This window comes from Quercus suber, unplaced genomic scaffold (genome assembly GCF_002906115.3).
Source record: "Quercus suber isolate HL8 unplaced genomic scaffold, Cork oak 2.0 scaffold_297, whole genome shotgun sequence".
NCBI lineage: Eukaryota > Viridiplantae > Streptophyta > Magnoliopsida > Fagales > Fagaceae > Quercus > Quercus suber.
In genome coordinates this window covers 451,543-463,257 of record NW_027069753.1, presented here as the reverse complement: position 1 = coordinate 463,257, position 11,715 = coordinate 451,543, and the positions used below count along the sequence as shown (strand labels likewise).

Here is an 11,715-nt window from a genome sequence, read left to right as displayed (position 1 = left end):
ATCTTTCTGATCTTGCTTAGGGGGTGCTCCTAAGATAGATTTACCCTTGTCTAAGTTTTCACTAGCTAATTCAATTTTATCATCAGTGTTCTCACTTTCAGTGCTTTTAGCAAGAGAAACAAAAATAGTAGCACTAGTAGAAGCAATGTTAGAGGAAGAAAGACCATATCCTAAGCCTGTTCGATCCGAAGCAGATTTTTGATTGCTGAGCATCTCATTAAGTTTTGCATTTGAAGTCCTCTCCAATTGAGCTCTAACTTGAAACAGCTCTGTTTCAAGCTTCTTGGTATTCTCAGCCAAGAAATTGTTCTCAAACCTCACTGCACCAATCGTTTGATTAGCTTCATCAAACTTTGTGGAAAGTTCTTCACGATCGAGTTCCACACCACTGAGCTTCTTGGTGGCTAGCCTATATAGTTTCTCATGCTCCTTAGAGAGCTTGTATAGTTTCTCATAGGTTGAATGGATATCATCTTGATCATCCATCTTCTCACACTTAAGATCCACCAATTCTTCTTCTTCTTCCACTTCATCAACAATCCTTTCAGTAGGATTGACTATGGCAGTGAAGGCATTTAAGATTCCGTCATCCTCATTGTCGGAATCATCTTCAGACTCAGTGTCACTCAAGGTTGCAGCAAGTGCCTTACTCTTCCCAATACTCTTGAGATATGTAGGGCATTCATGCTTCATGTGCCTGAATTCATGACATCCAAAACATTTTGGTCCTGCCGAAACAGTGTACTGACCGCCATCCTTAGTATCCTTCTTCCCTTTGTCTTGGCTCTTAAATTAAGAAGAACTGGATTGTCTGCGGTCCTTGTCGAAGCTCCTTCCATTGACATTCTTTATAAACTTCTTGAACTGCCTTGTAATGTAGAACTTCATCTTGGAATCTTCATCATTTGAAGACTCATCTGTGTCACTGCTCTTTGCCTTCAAGGCCATGCTCTTGCCTTTACCCGACTTGGCAATCCTAGATAATCCTATCTCGTAGGTCTACAAGTTTCCAACCAGCTCAATTAAATGAATCTTGTCAATGTCCTTTGATTCCTCTATAGCAGTAATTTTCGCATGGAATCTCTCGGGTAGATATCTAAGCACCTTCCTTACAATCTTGGGTTCAAGGATGGTTTCCCCCAAATTAAAGGCTGAGTTCACTATGTCATTAAGCTTGGCATAGAACTCATCGAACGACTCATCCTTCTCCATTTTTATTTCTTCAAAGCTTGTTATGAGCTTTTGAAGCTTTGAATCCTTGAGCGCCTTTGTGCTGTCATAGGTTGTCTAGAGGATGGTCCATGCTTCCTTAGCAGTTTCAGTTGAGGATATTTTCTTGAACTCCTCATTAGTGACGGCACTAAACAACGCATTCAATGCCCTGCTGTTGAAGTTTGCCGCCTTGATCTTGGTTTCATCTCAATCGGTCGGCGCTTCCTTTGGCTTAGTCCAGCCAATCTCAACAGCTTGCCACACCTTTTCATCTAAGGACTACAAAAAAGCTCTCATGCATACTTTCTAGTATGCATAGTTAGTCCCATCAAATAAAGGAGGTATAATTAACGACTGTCTTCTATCCATGACAAACAGGGGTCAATGGATTAAACATAGTAAAGATTAAAATCTAATTAGAGTGTGCCTGCTCTGATACCACTTGATAGGTCACAAACTGAATAATCCCTTGTGATTAAACCAATTAATTAATTAGCCAAGTTATTAATTAATCAATTTATCATGCAAACACGTGGAAGCACAAACAAATCGCCAATAAACTAATTGAGCAGCGAAAATTAAATAACATGGTGATTTGTTTACGAATGGGAAAAACTTTTACTGCAAAAACCCCACAGGGTGATTTTCAGGTCATCACTCCTGAAACTCCACTATTATCAAATCAAGCGGTTACAAGTAAAGGAATCCCAAGTACCTTACCAACTTACAGTTGAACCCTTACCCCAATACCCAATTGGACTTGATCTGTAGTGACAGTTCCCACCTTTGATGCACGGCTCCCAAGTATGTGACTAACCAATGCGTGGATCCCAATACGCGACTTCAACACTAACTTAGAAGGAGAGGTTGGCTGCAAAGTTCTTCAGTTCATTCTGCACGATGGAGATCAAGAAGATGCTTGGTCACAAAACCCTTTGGTGCAAATACACAACAATTTCTTCAGAGAAGATGAACTAGGTCAAAAACTTCATCTTTGATCACAATTGCTTGAACAAAGTTTGCTCAATGCTTGCACAACTTGTTTACAATTTGACTGCTCTTAAAATAATCCTTTTATATGTCTAGGGTTAGGAGAAAAGAAAGCCCAAAGACACATTCACGGATCCCAAGAAATCAGATCAGAAAATCTGATTTTATAAATCTCAACAGATAGCTAGGTGTCGAGAGCTATCGCGCAGGTGTTGAGCTTTAATGAAATTGCACTTCAGCTTGTTTTTCTTGGACAGACTTGATGACTTCAACACTTGATCTTGAAACCTTATTTCTTGAAGTATTAAAAACACCTAGAACTACCCAATTACAAGTAGAGTGTGTTTTGTCAAAAGATTAGCCAATTTACATAAATAAATGACATATATTCTTAACAAGTGAAAACACATATATCCTAACAAAACCCCAAGGGATAAGCCTACTGTTGACCCTGCTCTCTTTTTACCCAATGGAGTGTCTATTTTACAAAAGTAATTTTTATTTCGATTCGATGCATACAAAAGAGAGAACTCACCTACCCAAAAAAAAAAAAAAAAAAAAAAAAGAAAAGAAAAGAAAATAAAAAAAAAAAAAAAACCTTTAAAATTTATTTTGTTAAATGCATCAATAGTATTGTGCGATCGTAAATACCTATTAAGTTAAAAGAAAATCTTTTTAAGATTGTTATAAGACTAGCTCTACTCTTTGGTACCAAAGTTGGGTTGTTAAGGAACATGTTTATAAAATGAGTGGCTGCAATGAGAATGTTAAGATTGATTAGTGGAAATACAAATCAAAATAAGATTCAAAATGAGAAAATTCGTTTAAAAATAGGAGTTTAAAGATAGGGGTTGCCGTATTGATGATGAGGGAGAGTTGCTTGAGATTGTTTAGTCTTGTGCAGAGGAGAGCGATTAAGTTGATTTAAGTTGAGGGAATGAAAAAAAGATAGAGCAAGACTTAAATAACAATATTAGAAGCACTAATAAAAAAATAACAGTACAAGTAGTAAAAAATTACTTGTCAATTAGGGAGGTACCAAAGAGTATAATTTTGGATGAAATAAAATGGCAGAAAAGAATACATGTGGTCGACCTTAATTAATTTGTTGAGGATCCATGGCAGACTCCAAAATTTTGGACTAAGACTTGGTTATATTTTTTAATGTCATGGGTTGGTTAAGGTGGTTCCATTACATTATATTATTCATGTTATCAATTTTGGATTGTGATTCTTCCTATTAAATTTTGTTAATTAATGATCCTGTGGTCTATGCAGATCCTAGATGAAATGCCTGTCTTTTACAACCTAAATGCCGTTGAAAAGCGTGAAGTTTTAATTGTTATTTTGCAAATTGTGCGCAATCTCGATGATGCATCACTTGTAAAAGCGTGGCAACAAAGCATCGCTCGGACTAGATTATTTTTCAAACTCTTGGAGGAATGCTTAGTTCTTTTTGAGGTTGCTACTTTGTTCAAAACTTTACTTCCTCTTTGATGATGCAATTTGAGTTCTGTCAGTTAATTTTACTTCTTGTTTTGGTGATCACATAGCAACATTGATACTCTTATCATTTTCATCATCATTGATTTTTAATTTTATATCAAGTCTATATTTTATTTGTTTTAAGACTTTAAAGTTAAATTAGAAGCATGAATATTGTCTGATTTCATTAAGGCAAAACATTGAAGATAATAGAGTTACTTCCAACAAATTGTAGTGGTTGACTTCTAACAGCAATTGACTGTGTGGACATAATTATATATATATATATATATATGTTCCTCCTGGCTTGTGTGTTGCTACTTTTTCCCATTTTAAAACTTATCTTGAAGAAGTTAGAGTGTAGATGTTTTTCATTAAGCTTAAATTTTGGGTCTCAAAGAAGTCCACATAGTACAGGTATTTTGAATCCCTTATTGGTAAAATCGTAACTGTTTCCACCCTGTGGTTAATGCTTTTGGAAATTATGTACTTTATTGTCTCTTTCATGAACAAAATATTTTTGAGGCTCTCTTTTTTTGGGCCCTTCACAATTGATATATGTTTTTGTATGAGTCCTTATTGAAGTTGCATTTTGTATCACATTTTGTTGTTCTGGCTCCTGCTCTAATTACATTACCCTTAAAACTAATTGTTGATTATGTACTTTTACAGCATAGAAAACCTGCTGATGGCATGCTCATGGGCTGTAGTTCTCGCAGCCCAGTTGGGGATGGGCCTGCTTCCCCCAAGTACTCTGATAGACTTTCTCCTGCAGTTAACAATTATCTATCTGAGGCATCAAGACAAGAAGTCAGAGTAAGTTAGTTTTACTGTTAAAGTTCTGAAAATCAATGTTTTGTTGTTTTTTGTCCATTATTTGCCTTTTGTTATTCATTCATCGATTGTAATGTTGACTTTACATCCATTGAATATTTACCTTCATCGGTCAGTAGTTTCTTGGTTATTCTTTGTGCAATTTATTTATATTTATGGTATAGATCATATTCATTGTATCCTCAATACGCCTTGAAACTCTAATGCAGCCTCAGGGAACACCTGAAAATGGTTATTTATGGCAGAGAGTGAATTCCCAATTAAGCTCCCCTAGCCAGCCATATTCCTTGAGAGAAGCTCTGGCTCAGGCACAGTCTTCTAGGATTGGAGCTTCTGCACAAGCACTTCGAGAATCTTTGCACCCGATATTGAGACAAAAATTGGTACAGTTTTGGATAGGATGGGAATGTTGGTACACTTTACAAGCACTTGTTTGATTGCTGCAACAGCACCATTTACTCCAAGAAATGACTATTATTTTTGTTTTACATTTATTGTAGCTATTTTAGGCCACTGATAATTTCACATTCACTTCAGGAGCTTTGGGAAGAAAACTTGAGTGCTTCTGTCAATCTCCAGGTTTTGGAAATAACAGAGAAATTTTCCATGATGGCTGCCTCCCATAGCATCTCTACTGACTATGGAAAACTTGATTGTATAACAGCCATATTAATGAGCTTCTTTTCCCGAAATCAACCTCTGTCTTTCTGGAAAGCTTTGTTTCCTGTCTTCAACAATGTCTTTGATCTTCATGGAGGAACTCTAATGGCAAGGGAAAATGATCGTTTCTTAAAGCAAGTGACTTTCCATCTACTTCGACTTGCAGTTTTCCGAAATGAAAGCGTCAGGAAAAGGGCTGTTATTGGGCTCCAATTACTTGTGAAGGTATGCCCTTTGAAGTTCATAGATTGCTGCTTTTGTTCTTAACTTACATTATTTTATTTATATGTTGTGCAGAGTTCCTTCTATTGCTTCATGCAGACAGCAAGGTTAAGGGTCATGCTGATTATCACATTATCGGAGCTGATGTCTGATGTGCAAGTGACTCAGATGAAGCCTGACGGAACGCTAGAGGAAAGTGGTGAAGCACGACGGCTTAGAAAATCTTTGGAGGAAATGTCAGATGAAGCTAAAAGCCCCAACCTATTGAGGGAGTGTGGACTTTCTGATAGTGCTCTGGTAACAATTCCAGAAAGATCGGAAGAGAACAGGTGGTCCTGGTCAGAGGTGAAATATCTCTCTGACAGTCTTCTTCTTGCCCTTGATGGAAGCTTGGAGCATGCACTATTGGTAAGTTTTTAGCAATATTTGCATCAGCTTTGAGTTTGAGAAACAGTCAGAATAATTACTCAATTAACAAGCACTACGCCTTGACCCTATTAGGATGGGAATGTTGCACTAATCAGGGTTAAGGGTTGATACCTCACATCCCAAGACGAGACTGACATCTTTTTCAAACTTCTGTTTTACATTCTTGCTTTCATTGTAACTGGCACATCTTGTGTGGACATTTAACATTGCTTCTAATTCATGGTGGGAGATAAGTCTTATAGAGCTGCTTATTTTCATATATTACTTTATCTGGGTTTGTAATTTTACCAGTAGGTTATAGTATAAGTATTTTTGCTTTGGCAGAATTATGTCTTCTTTCATCAAAGTCAAAGTAACCTACAGACACATGTAAAGTTGGACACTTAAAAGGACACATTTCCTAGAAGTACTAGTAACTTTTGACAATTTACATGTACTTGAAACAAACTTAAATATTCTTAAAAATCCTTTCTATAAACTGATAGGGAGCCCCTTCCCTTGCCAGTCCTTACCCTGCACTTCCCACCTTAAAGTAGGCCTGTGCTACTGCCAGGTATGCTGGAATGGTGAGGGATCAATTTAAAGAGGTGACCTGATAATCTACTCCCTATTGGCACAGGGATGGGATTTTATTTGGGCAAGTGGCATATATAGATTTTGGGAATAGGGTTAAGGTCAAGGTAGGGTCTTTGCAGTGCCAACCCAATAGCGTTTAGTCAAATTTATGTGGATTTTTGATAGAATGCTTTTGAAACACGAGGTAAGTTATTATTACAAATACAATTATATTTGACAACTGCCATGGAGTGGATGCTGTGGGATATTGGGTTGATGAGAAAGAGAGGAGCTTCATACACACAGAGACATATCTTTGTTACCATTACTCTTAAGGAAGTTTGTGCATATTTGACAAATGGGATTGAAGGAATTTTTCCAATTTTGAATGTGGTTATTACATTCCTACTTTCTTGTCCTGATGAGTAAATGTTATTGAACTAGCAAAAATAATACTATCATTTTCCCCCTTCTGTCACAGGGATCTGTGATGACTATGGATAGATATGCAGCTGCTGAAAGTTTCTACAAACTTGCAATGGCATTTGCGCCTGTCCCAGATCTTCACATAATGTGGTTGCTACATTTATGTGATGCACATCAGGAAATGCAGTCTTGGGCTGAAGCTGCCCAGTGTGCTGTGGCTGTTGCTGGTGTTGTGATGCAGGTAGTAAACTGTTATTGGAGCTTGTGGTTCAACCACCCTCAGTCCTTATATGGAAAGTTGACCTTAGAAAATCTGCCTAACTATTTCCCCATTTTCTCACCTTGTACAGTGCAGAGCTGTAAAATTGACTTCATGATTTGCTTACTGTTGCTTAAATATTAACTGCCTTTCGCTCATATGTCTAATTAAATTTATTGTAGGCCCTTGTGGCTAGAAACGATGGTGTTTGGAGCAAGGATCATGTAACTGCTCTTCGTAAAATTTGCCCAATGGTGAGCAATGAGATCACATCAGAGGCTTCTGCTGCTGAGGTAGAGGGATATGGTGCTTCAAAGCTCACAGTTGACTCCGCAGTGAAGTACCTTCAGCTTGCTAATAAGCTTTTCTCTCAAGCTGAGCTCTATCACTTCTGTGCCAGCATTCTCGAGCTTGTAATTCCAGTTTATAAAAGCAGGAGGGCATATGGGCAGCTGGCTAAATGTCACACATTGCTCACTAGTATCTATGAATCAATTCTTGAGCAGGAATCAAGCCCAATTCCATTCACTGATGCTACATACTATCGGGTAGGATTCTATGGTGATAGATTTGGGAAGCTTGATAGAAAGGAGTATGTATACCGGGAGCCCCGTGATGTTCGGCTAGGTGACATAATGGAGAAACTTAGTCATATATATGAGTCTAGGATGGATGGCAATCACACTTTACACATTATTCCAGATTCGAGACAAGTGAAGGCAGATGAATTACAGCCTGGAGTCTGCTACCTGCAGATAACTGCTGTTGATGCAGTAATGGAGGATGAAGATTTGGGAAGTAGAAGGGAAAGGATCTTTTCACTTTCCACTGGAAGTGTCCGTGCACGTGTGTTTGACCGCTTTTTGTTTGATACCCCATTTACGAAAAATGGCAAGACCCAGGGCGGATTGGAAGACCAATGGAAGAGGCGAAGTGTGCTTCAGACTGAGGGCTCCTTCCCTGCCCTTGTGAATAGGCTCTTGGTAATTAAATCTGAATCTCTTGAGTTCTCCCCAGTAGAAAATGCAATTGGAATGATTGAAACTCGGACAGCTGCACTACGAAATGAGCTTGAAGAGCCTCGCAGTTCTGAAGGTGATCAACTCCCTCGTCTCCAGAGTCTACAGAGAATTCTTCAAGGCAGTGTTGCTGTTCAAGTAAGTTGTTAAGTTCGGTTTTTTAATTTCTGTTTTCTGTATTGTCAATTTTAACAATATATATTGCTGACTTCCAGATTCTGAGTAATTAGAATTACCTTATGCCCATTCTTTTTGAAAATGCGCTGTAATCAAACTTATGCGTTGCTTATTATTTTCTAAGTGCTCTTGGCCAACTACCTGTGCAGGTGAACAGTGGAGTCCTAAGTGTGTGTACGGCCTTCCTGTCTGGTGAGCCCGCAACGAGGCTGCGTTCACAGGAATTGCAGCAACTCATTGCTGCACTTCTTGAATTCATGGCTGTTTGCAAGCGGGCCATTCGGGTACACTTCAGATTGATTGGAGAAGAAGACCAGGAATTCCACACACAGCTTGTGAATGGATTTCAGTCCCTCACTGCAGAGTTATCTCATTACATCCCTGCCATTCTCTCAGAGCTTTGACAATGTTGTAGCATTATATGTTTTTGGTTCTGCTTGATGTGTCCATATTATTTGTTTTCTTATTATTTTTTTCAATGATGTACAAATATGTGTATACTAACTTTAGTAGGTGATGTTCAGAAAATGAAAATTTGCTAGTCTGTCTCTCTCTCTCTCTCTCTCTCTCTCTCTCTCTCTCTCTCTCTATTGCTCTTGGCCAACTACGTGTGCAGGTGAACAGTGGAGTCCTGAGTGTGTGTACGGCCTTCCTGTCTGGTGAGCCCGCAACGAGGCTGCGTTCACAGGAATTGCAGCAACTCATTGCTGCACTTCTTGAATTCATGGCTGTTTGCAAGCGGGCCATTCGGGTACACTTCAGATTGATTGGAGAAGAAGACCAGGAATTCCACACACAGCTTGTGAATGGATTTCAGTCCCTCACTGCAGAGTTATCTCATTACATCCCTGCCATTCTCTCAGAGCTTTGACAATGTTGTAGCATTATATGTTTTTGGTTCTGCTTGATGTGTCCATATTATTTGTTTTCTTATTATTTTTTTCAATGATGTACAAATATGTGTATACTAACTTTAGTAGGTGATGTTCAGAAAATGAAAATTTGCTAGTCTGTCTCTCTCTCTCTCTCTCTCTCTCTCTCTCTCTCTCTCTCTCTACCGAAAATTCCCATTTGGTGGGATAGTAAAATTGCAGCCGTAATTTCTGCTGATATCATAGTTTGGAGGATTGAGTAAACAAAGAAAGCTTATAATAAAAAATTGAAGTGCAAAAGTTGCAATTAGATATTTCTCTATATTACTATTTATGTGCAATTTTATCTCGCACACATTGCATCTTCCTTCGTTATTTTTGTCGTACTGAGTAAACCTTCCTCTTGAATCTATTTTTGATTATACTGCGTCACTTGATGCTGCATCACACGGCCGTGGCAGCAAAAAGCATCGCTCGGAAAGACTTAGATTATTTTTCAAACTCTAAGGTTGCTACTTTGTTCAAAACTTCACTTCCTCTTGATCATGGGATTTGAGTTTGTGGGTAAGTTAATGTCACTTCTTGTTCAGGAAATCGCATGGCTATGTTGATACTGTTATCATTTTCATCATCAATGATTTTCAATTTTATATTTTAGGCGGAAAGCACATTTTAGTCATTATATTTTATTTTTATCGCTTTTAGTTCCTATCTTGAAAAACAGTTCTCGTTTTGGTCCCTGCCGTTACATCATAAACGGATATTGCTGACGTGGCAAACGGCAATAATAAATAATATTTGTTTAATGTCTACGTGGCTTAATTAATAATAAAAAAAGTTTTTTGGCATTAAAAAATGCCACGTTAGCATCTAAATTAAAAAAAAAAAATTTTATTACTTTTAACTAAATAAAAAAAAAATTAAAAACAGAATTAAAAACAAAAAATTGTATGAATTGAGATATGAGTGGATTTTGAACCTAAAAATTTTGAAACTCAAAAAATTATCTTTTTTTTTTCCTTCTTTTTGGGAAGAATACAAAGAACTCTAAACAGAACATGAATTCATGTTCTTCAAGCTCTGGATAGCCTTAAATGGAAAAAAAATAAACAAAACAAATATTATGTCGAAGTGCCCCATACTATCTCACCCGAAGAGCCCCATACTTTCTCAAAAAAAAAATCTAACCTGATTCAAACACAACCCAAATTTAAAGCCCCCTCCTCTCTCTCTCTCAGATCAAGACTCATGGCCTCCTCAAAGCCCCTCTCTCTTCAGATCAAGACCCAATCATCTTCATCAAGCTCTCTTCTCACACAAACCCTTGGCTCTCTCTTTCTCTCTCTCTCTCGATCTAAACCCTCGGCCACTGTTGTATGGTGTTTGGATTTGAAAACCATAAACCAAACCCAGAAAGGACCCACTCCCGTTCGTAGCTGTGGTGGTCAACGGTGAAGGATTAAAGCTTGTGGATGTGGATGTGGTGGGTTTGAAGATTTTGGATCATTGGTTTGAGTTCAGTTTTGGATCGTTGGGTTTTAAATCACGGATCGTTGTGATTTTGTGTTTGGATTGTTGGGTTGTTGCTGAAGATGGATTGATGGGTTTGTGTTTGTATTTGTGTTTGTTTTCTTGCTAATTTTTGGGTATGTGTTTTCTTTTTTGTGTTTGGTTGACAAGAGAGATCTACTGCTGGGTTTGTGTTTGTATTCTTGCTAGAGACCGGTTTGTGTTTTTGTGTTTGGCTGACAAGAGAGATCCACTGCTGGGTTTGTGTTTGTGTTCTTGCTGGAGTGGCCACTGTTGTATGGTGTTTGGATTTGAAAACCATAAACCAAACCCAGAAAGGACCCACTCCCGTTCGTAGCTGTGGTGGTCAACGGTGAAGGATTAAAGCTTGTGGATGTGGATGTGGTGGGTTTGAAGATTTTGGATCATTGGTTTGAGTTCAGTTTTGGATCGTTGGGTTTTAAATCACGGATCGTTGTGATTTTGTGTTTGGATTGTTGGGTTGTTGCTGAAGATGGATTGATGGGTTTGTGTTTGTATTTGTGTTTGTTTTCTTGCTAATTTTTGGGTATGTGTTTTCTTTTTTGTGTTTGGTTGACAAGAGAGATCTACTGCTGGGTTTGTGTTTGTATTCTTGCTAGAGACCGGTTTGTGTTTTTGTGTTTGGCTGACAAGAGAGATCCACTGCTGGGTTTGTGTTTGTGTTCTTGCTGGAGATCGGTTTGTGTTTTAGTGTTTGGTTGACAAGAAACAGTAAGAAAATACTAGAAAATCTGGGCATGTGTTCTTATATTTAAAATCTGGGTTTGTGGGCTTTAGTGTTCTTGTTGAAGAGGAAGACAGATTAAGTTGTTTTGTTTATTTATTTATTTATTAAATTTCTGGGTTTGTGTTCTTGGATTTGGGTGTGTTCTTGTTGTTCTTATTCAAGACACATTTAGATCTCAATTCATATGATTTTTAGTTTTTAATTCTGTTTTTAATTTTTTTTTATTTAGTCAAATTAATAAATTTTTTTTTTAAAATTTAAATGCTGACGTGGCATTTTTCAATGCCAAAAAACTTT

At 37.8% G+C, this 11,715-nt stretch overlaps 1 protein-coding gene across 1 annotated transcript; it reads left to right on the top strand.

The window, feature by feature from the left end:
- The first annotated feature begins 3,459 nt into the window (after window positions 1–3,459).
- LOC112024663 (guanine nucleotide exchange factor SPIKE 1) lies at window positions 3,460–8,812 on the top strand. Its single transcript, XM_065782319.1, has 8 exons — window positions 3,460–3,663; window positions 4,360–4,503; window positions 4,731–4,904; window positions 5,059–5,406; window positions 5,479–5,811; window positions 6,869–7,054; window positions 7,255–8,229; window positions 8,418–8,812. The coding sequence occupies exons 1-8, from the start codon at window positions 3,460–3,462 to the stop codon at window positions 8,670–8,672; spliced, it is 2,619 nt and encodes an 872-aa protein (XP_065638391.1). The 3' UTR covers window positions 8,673–8,812.
- Window positions 8,813–11,715: the final 2,903 nt, after the last annotated feature.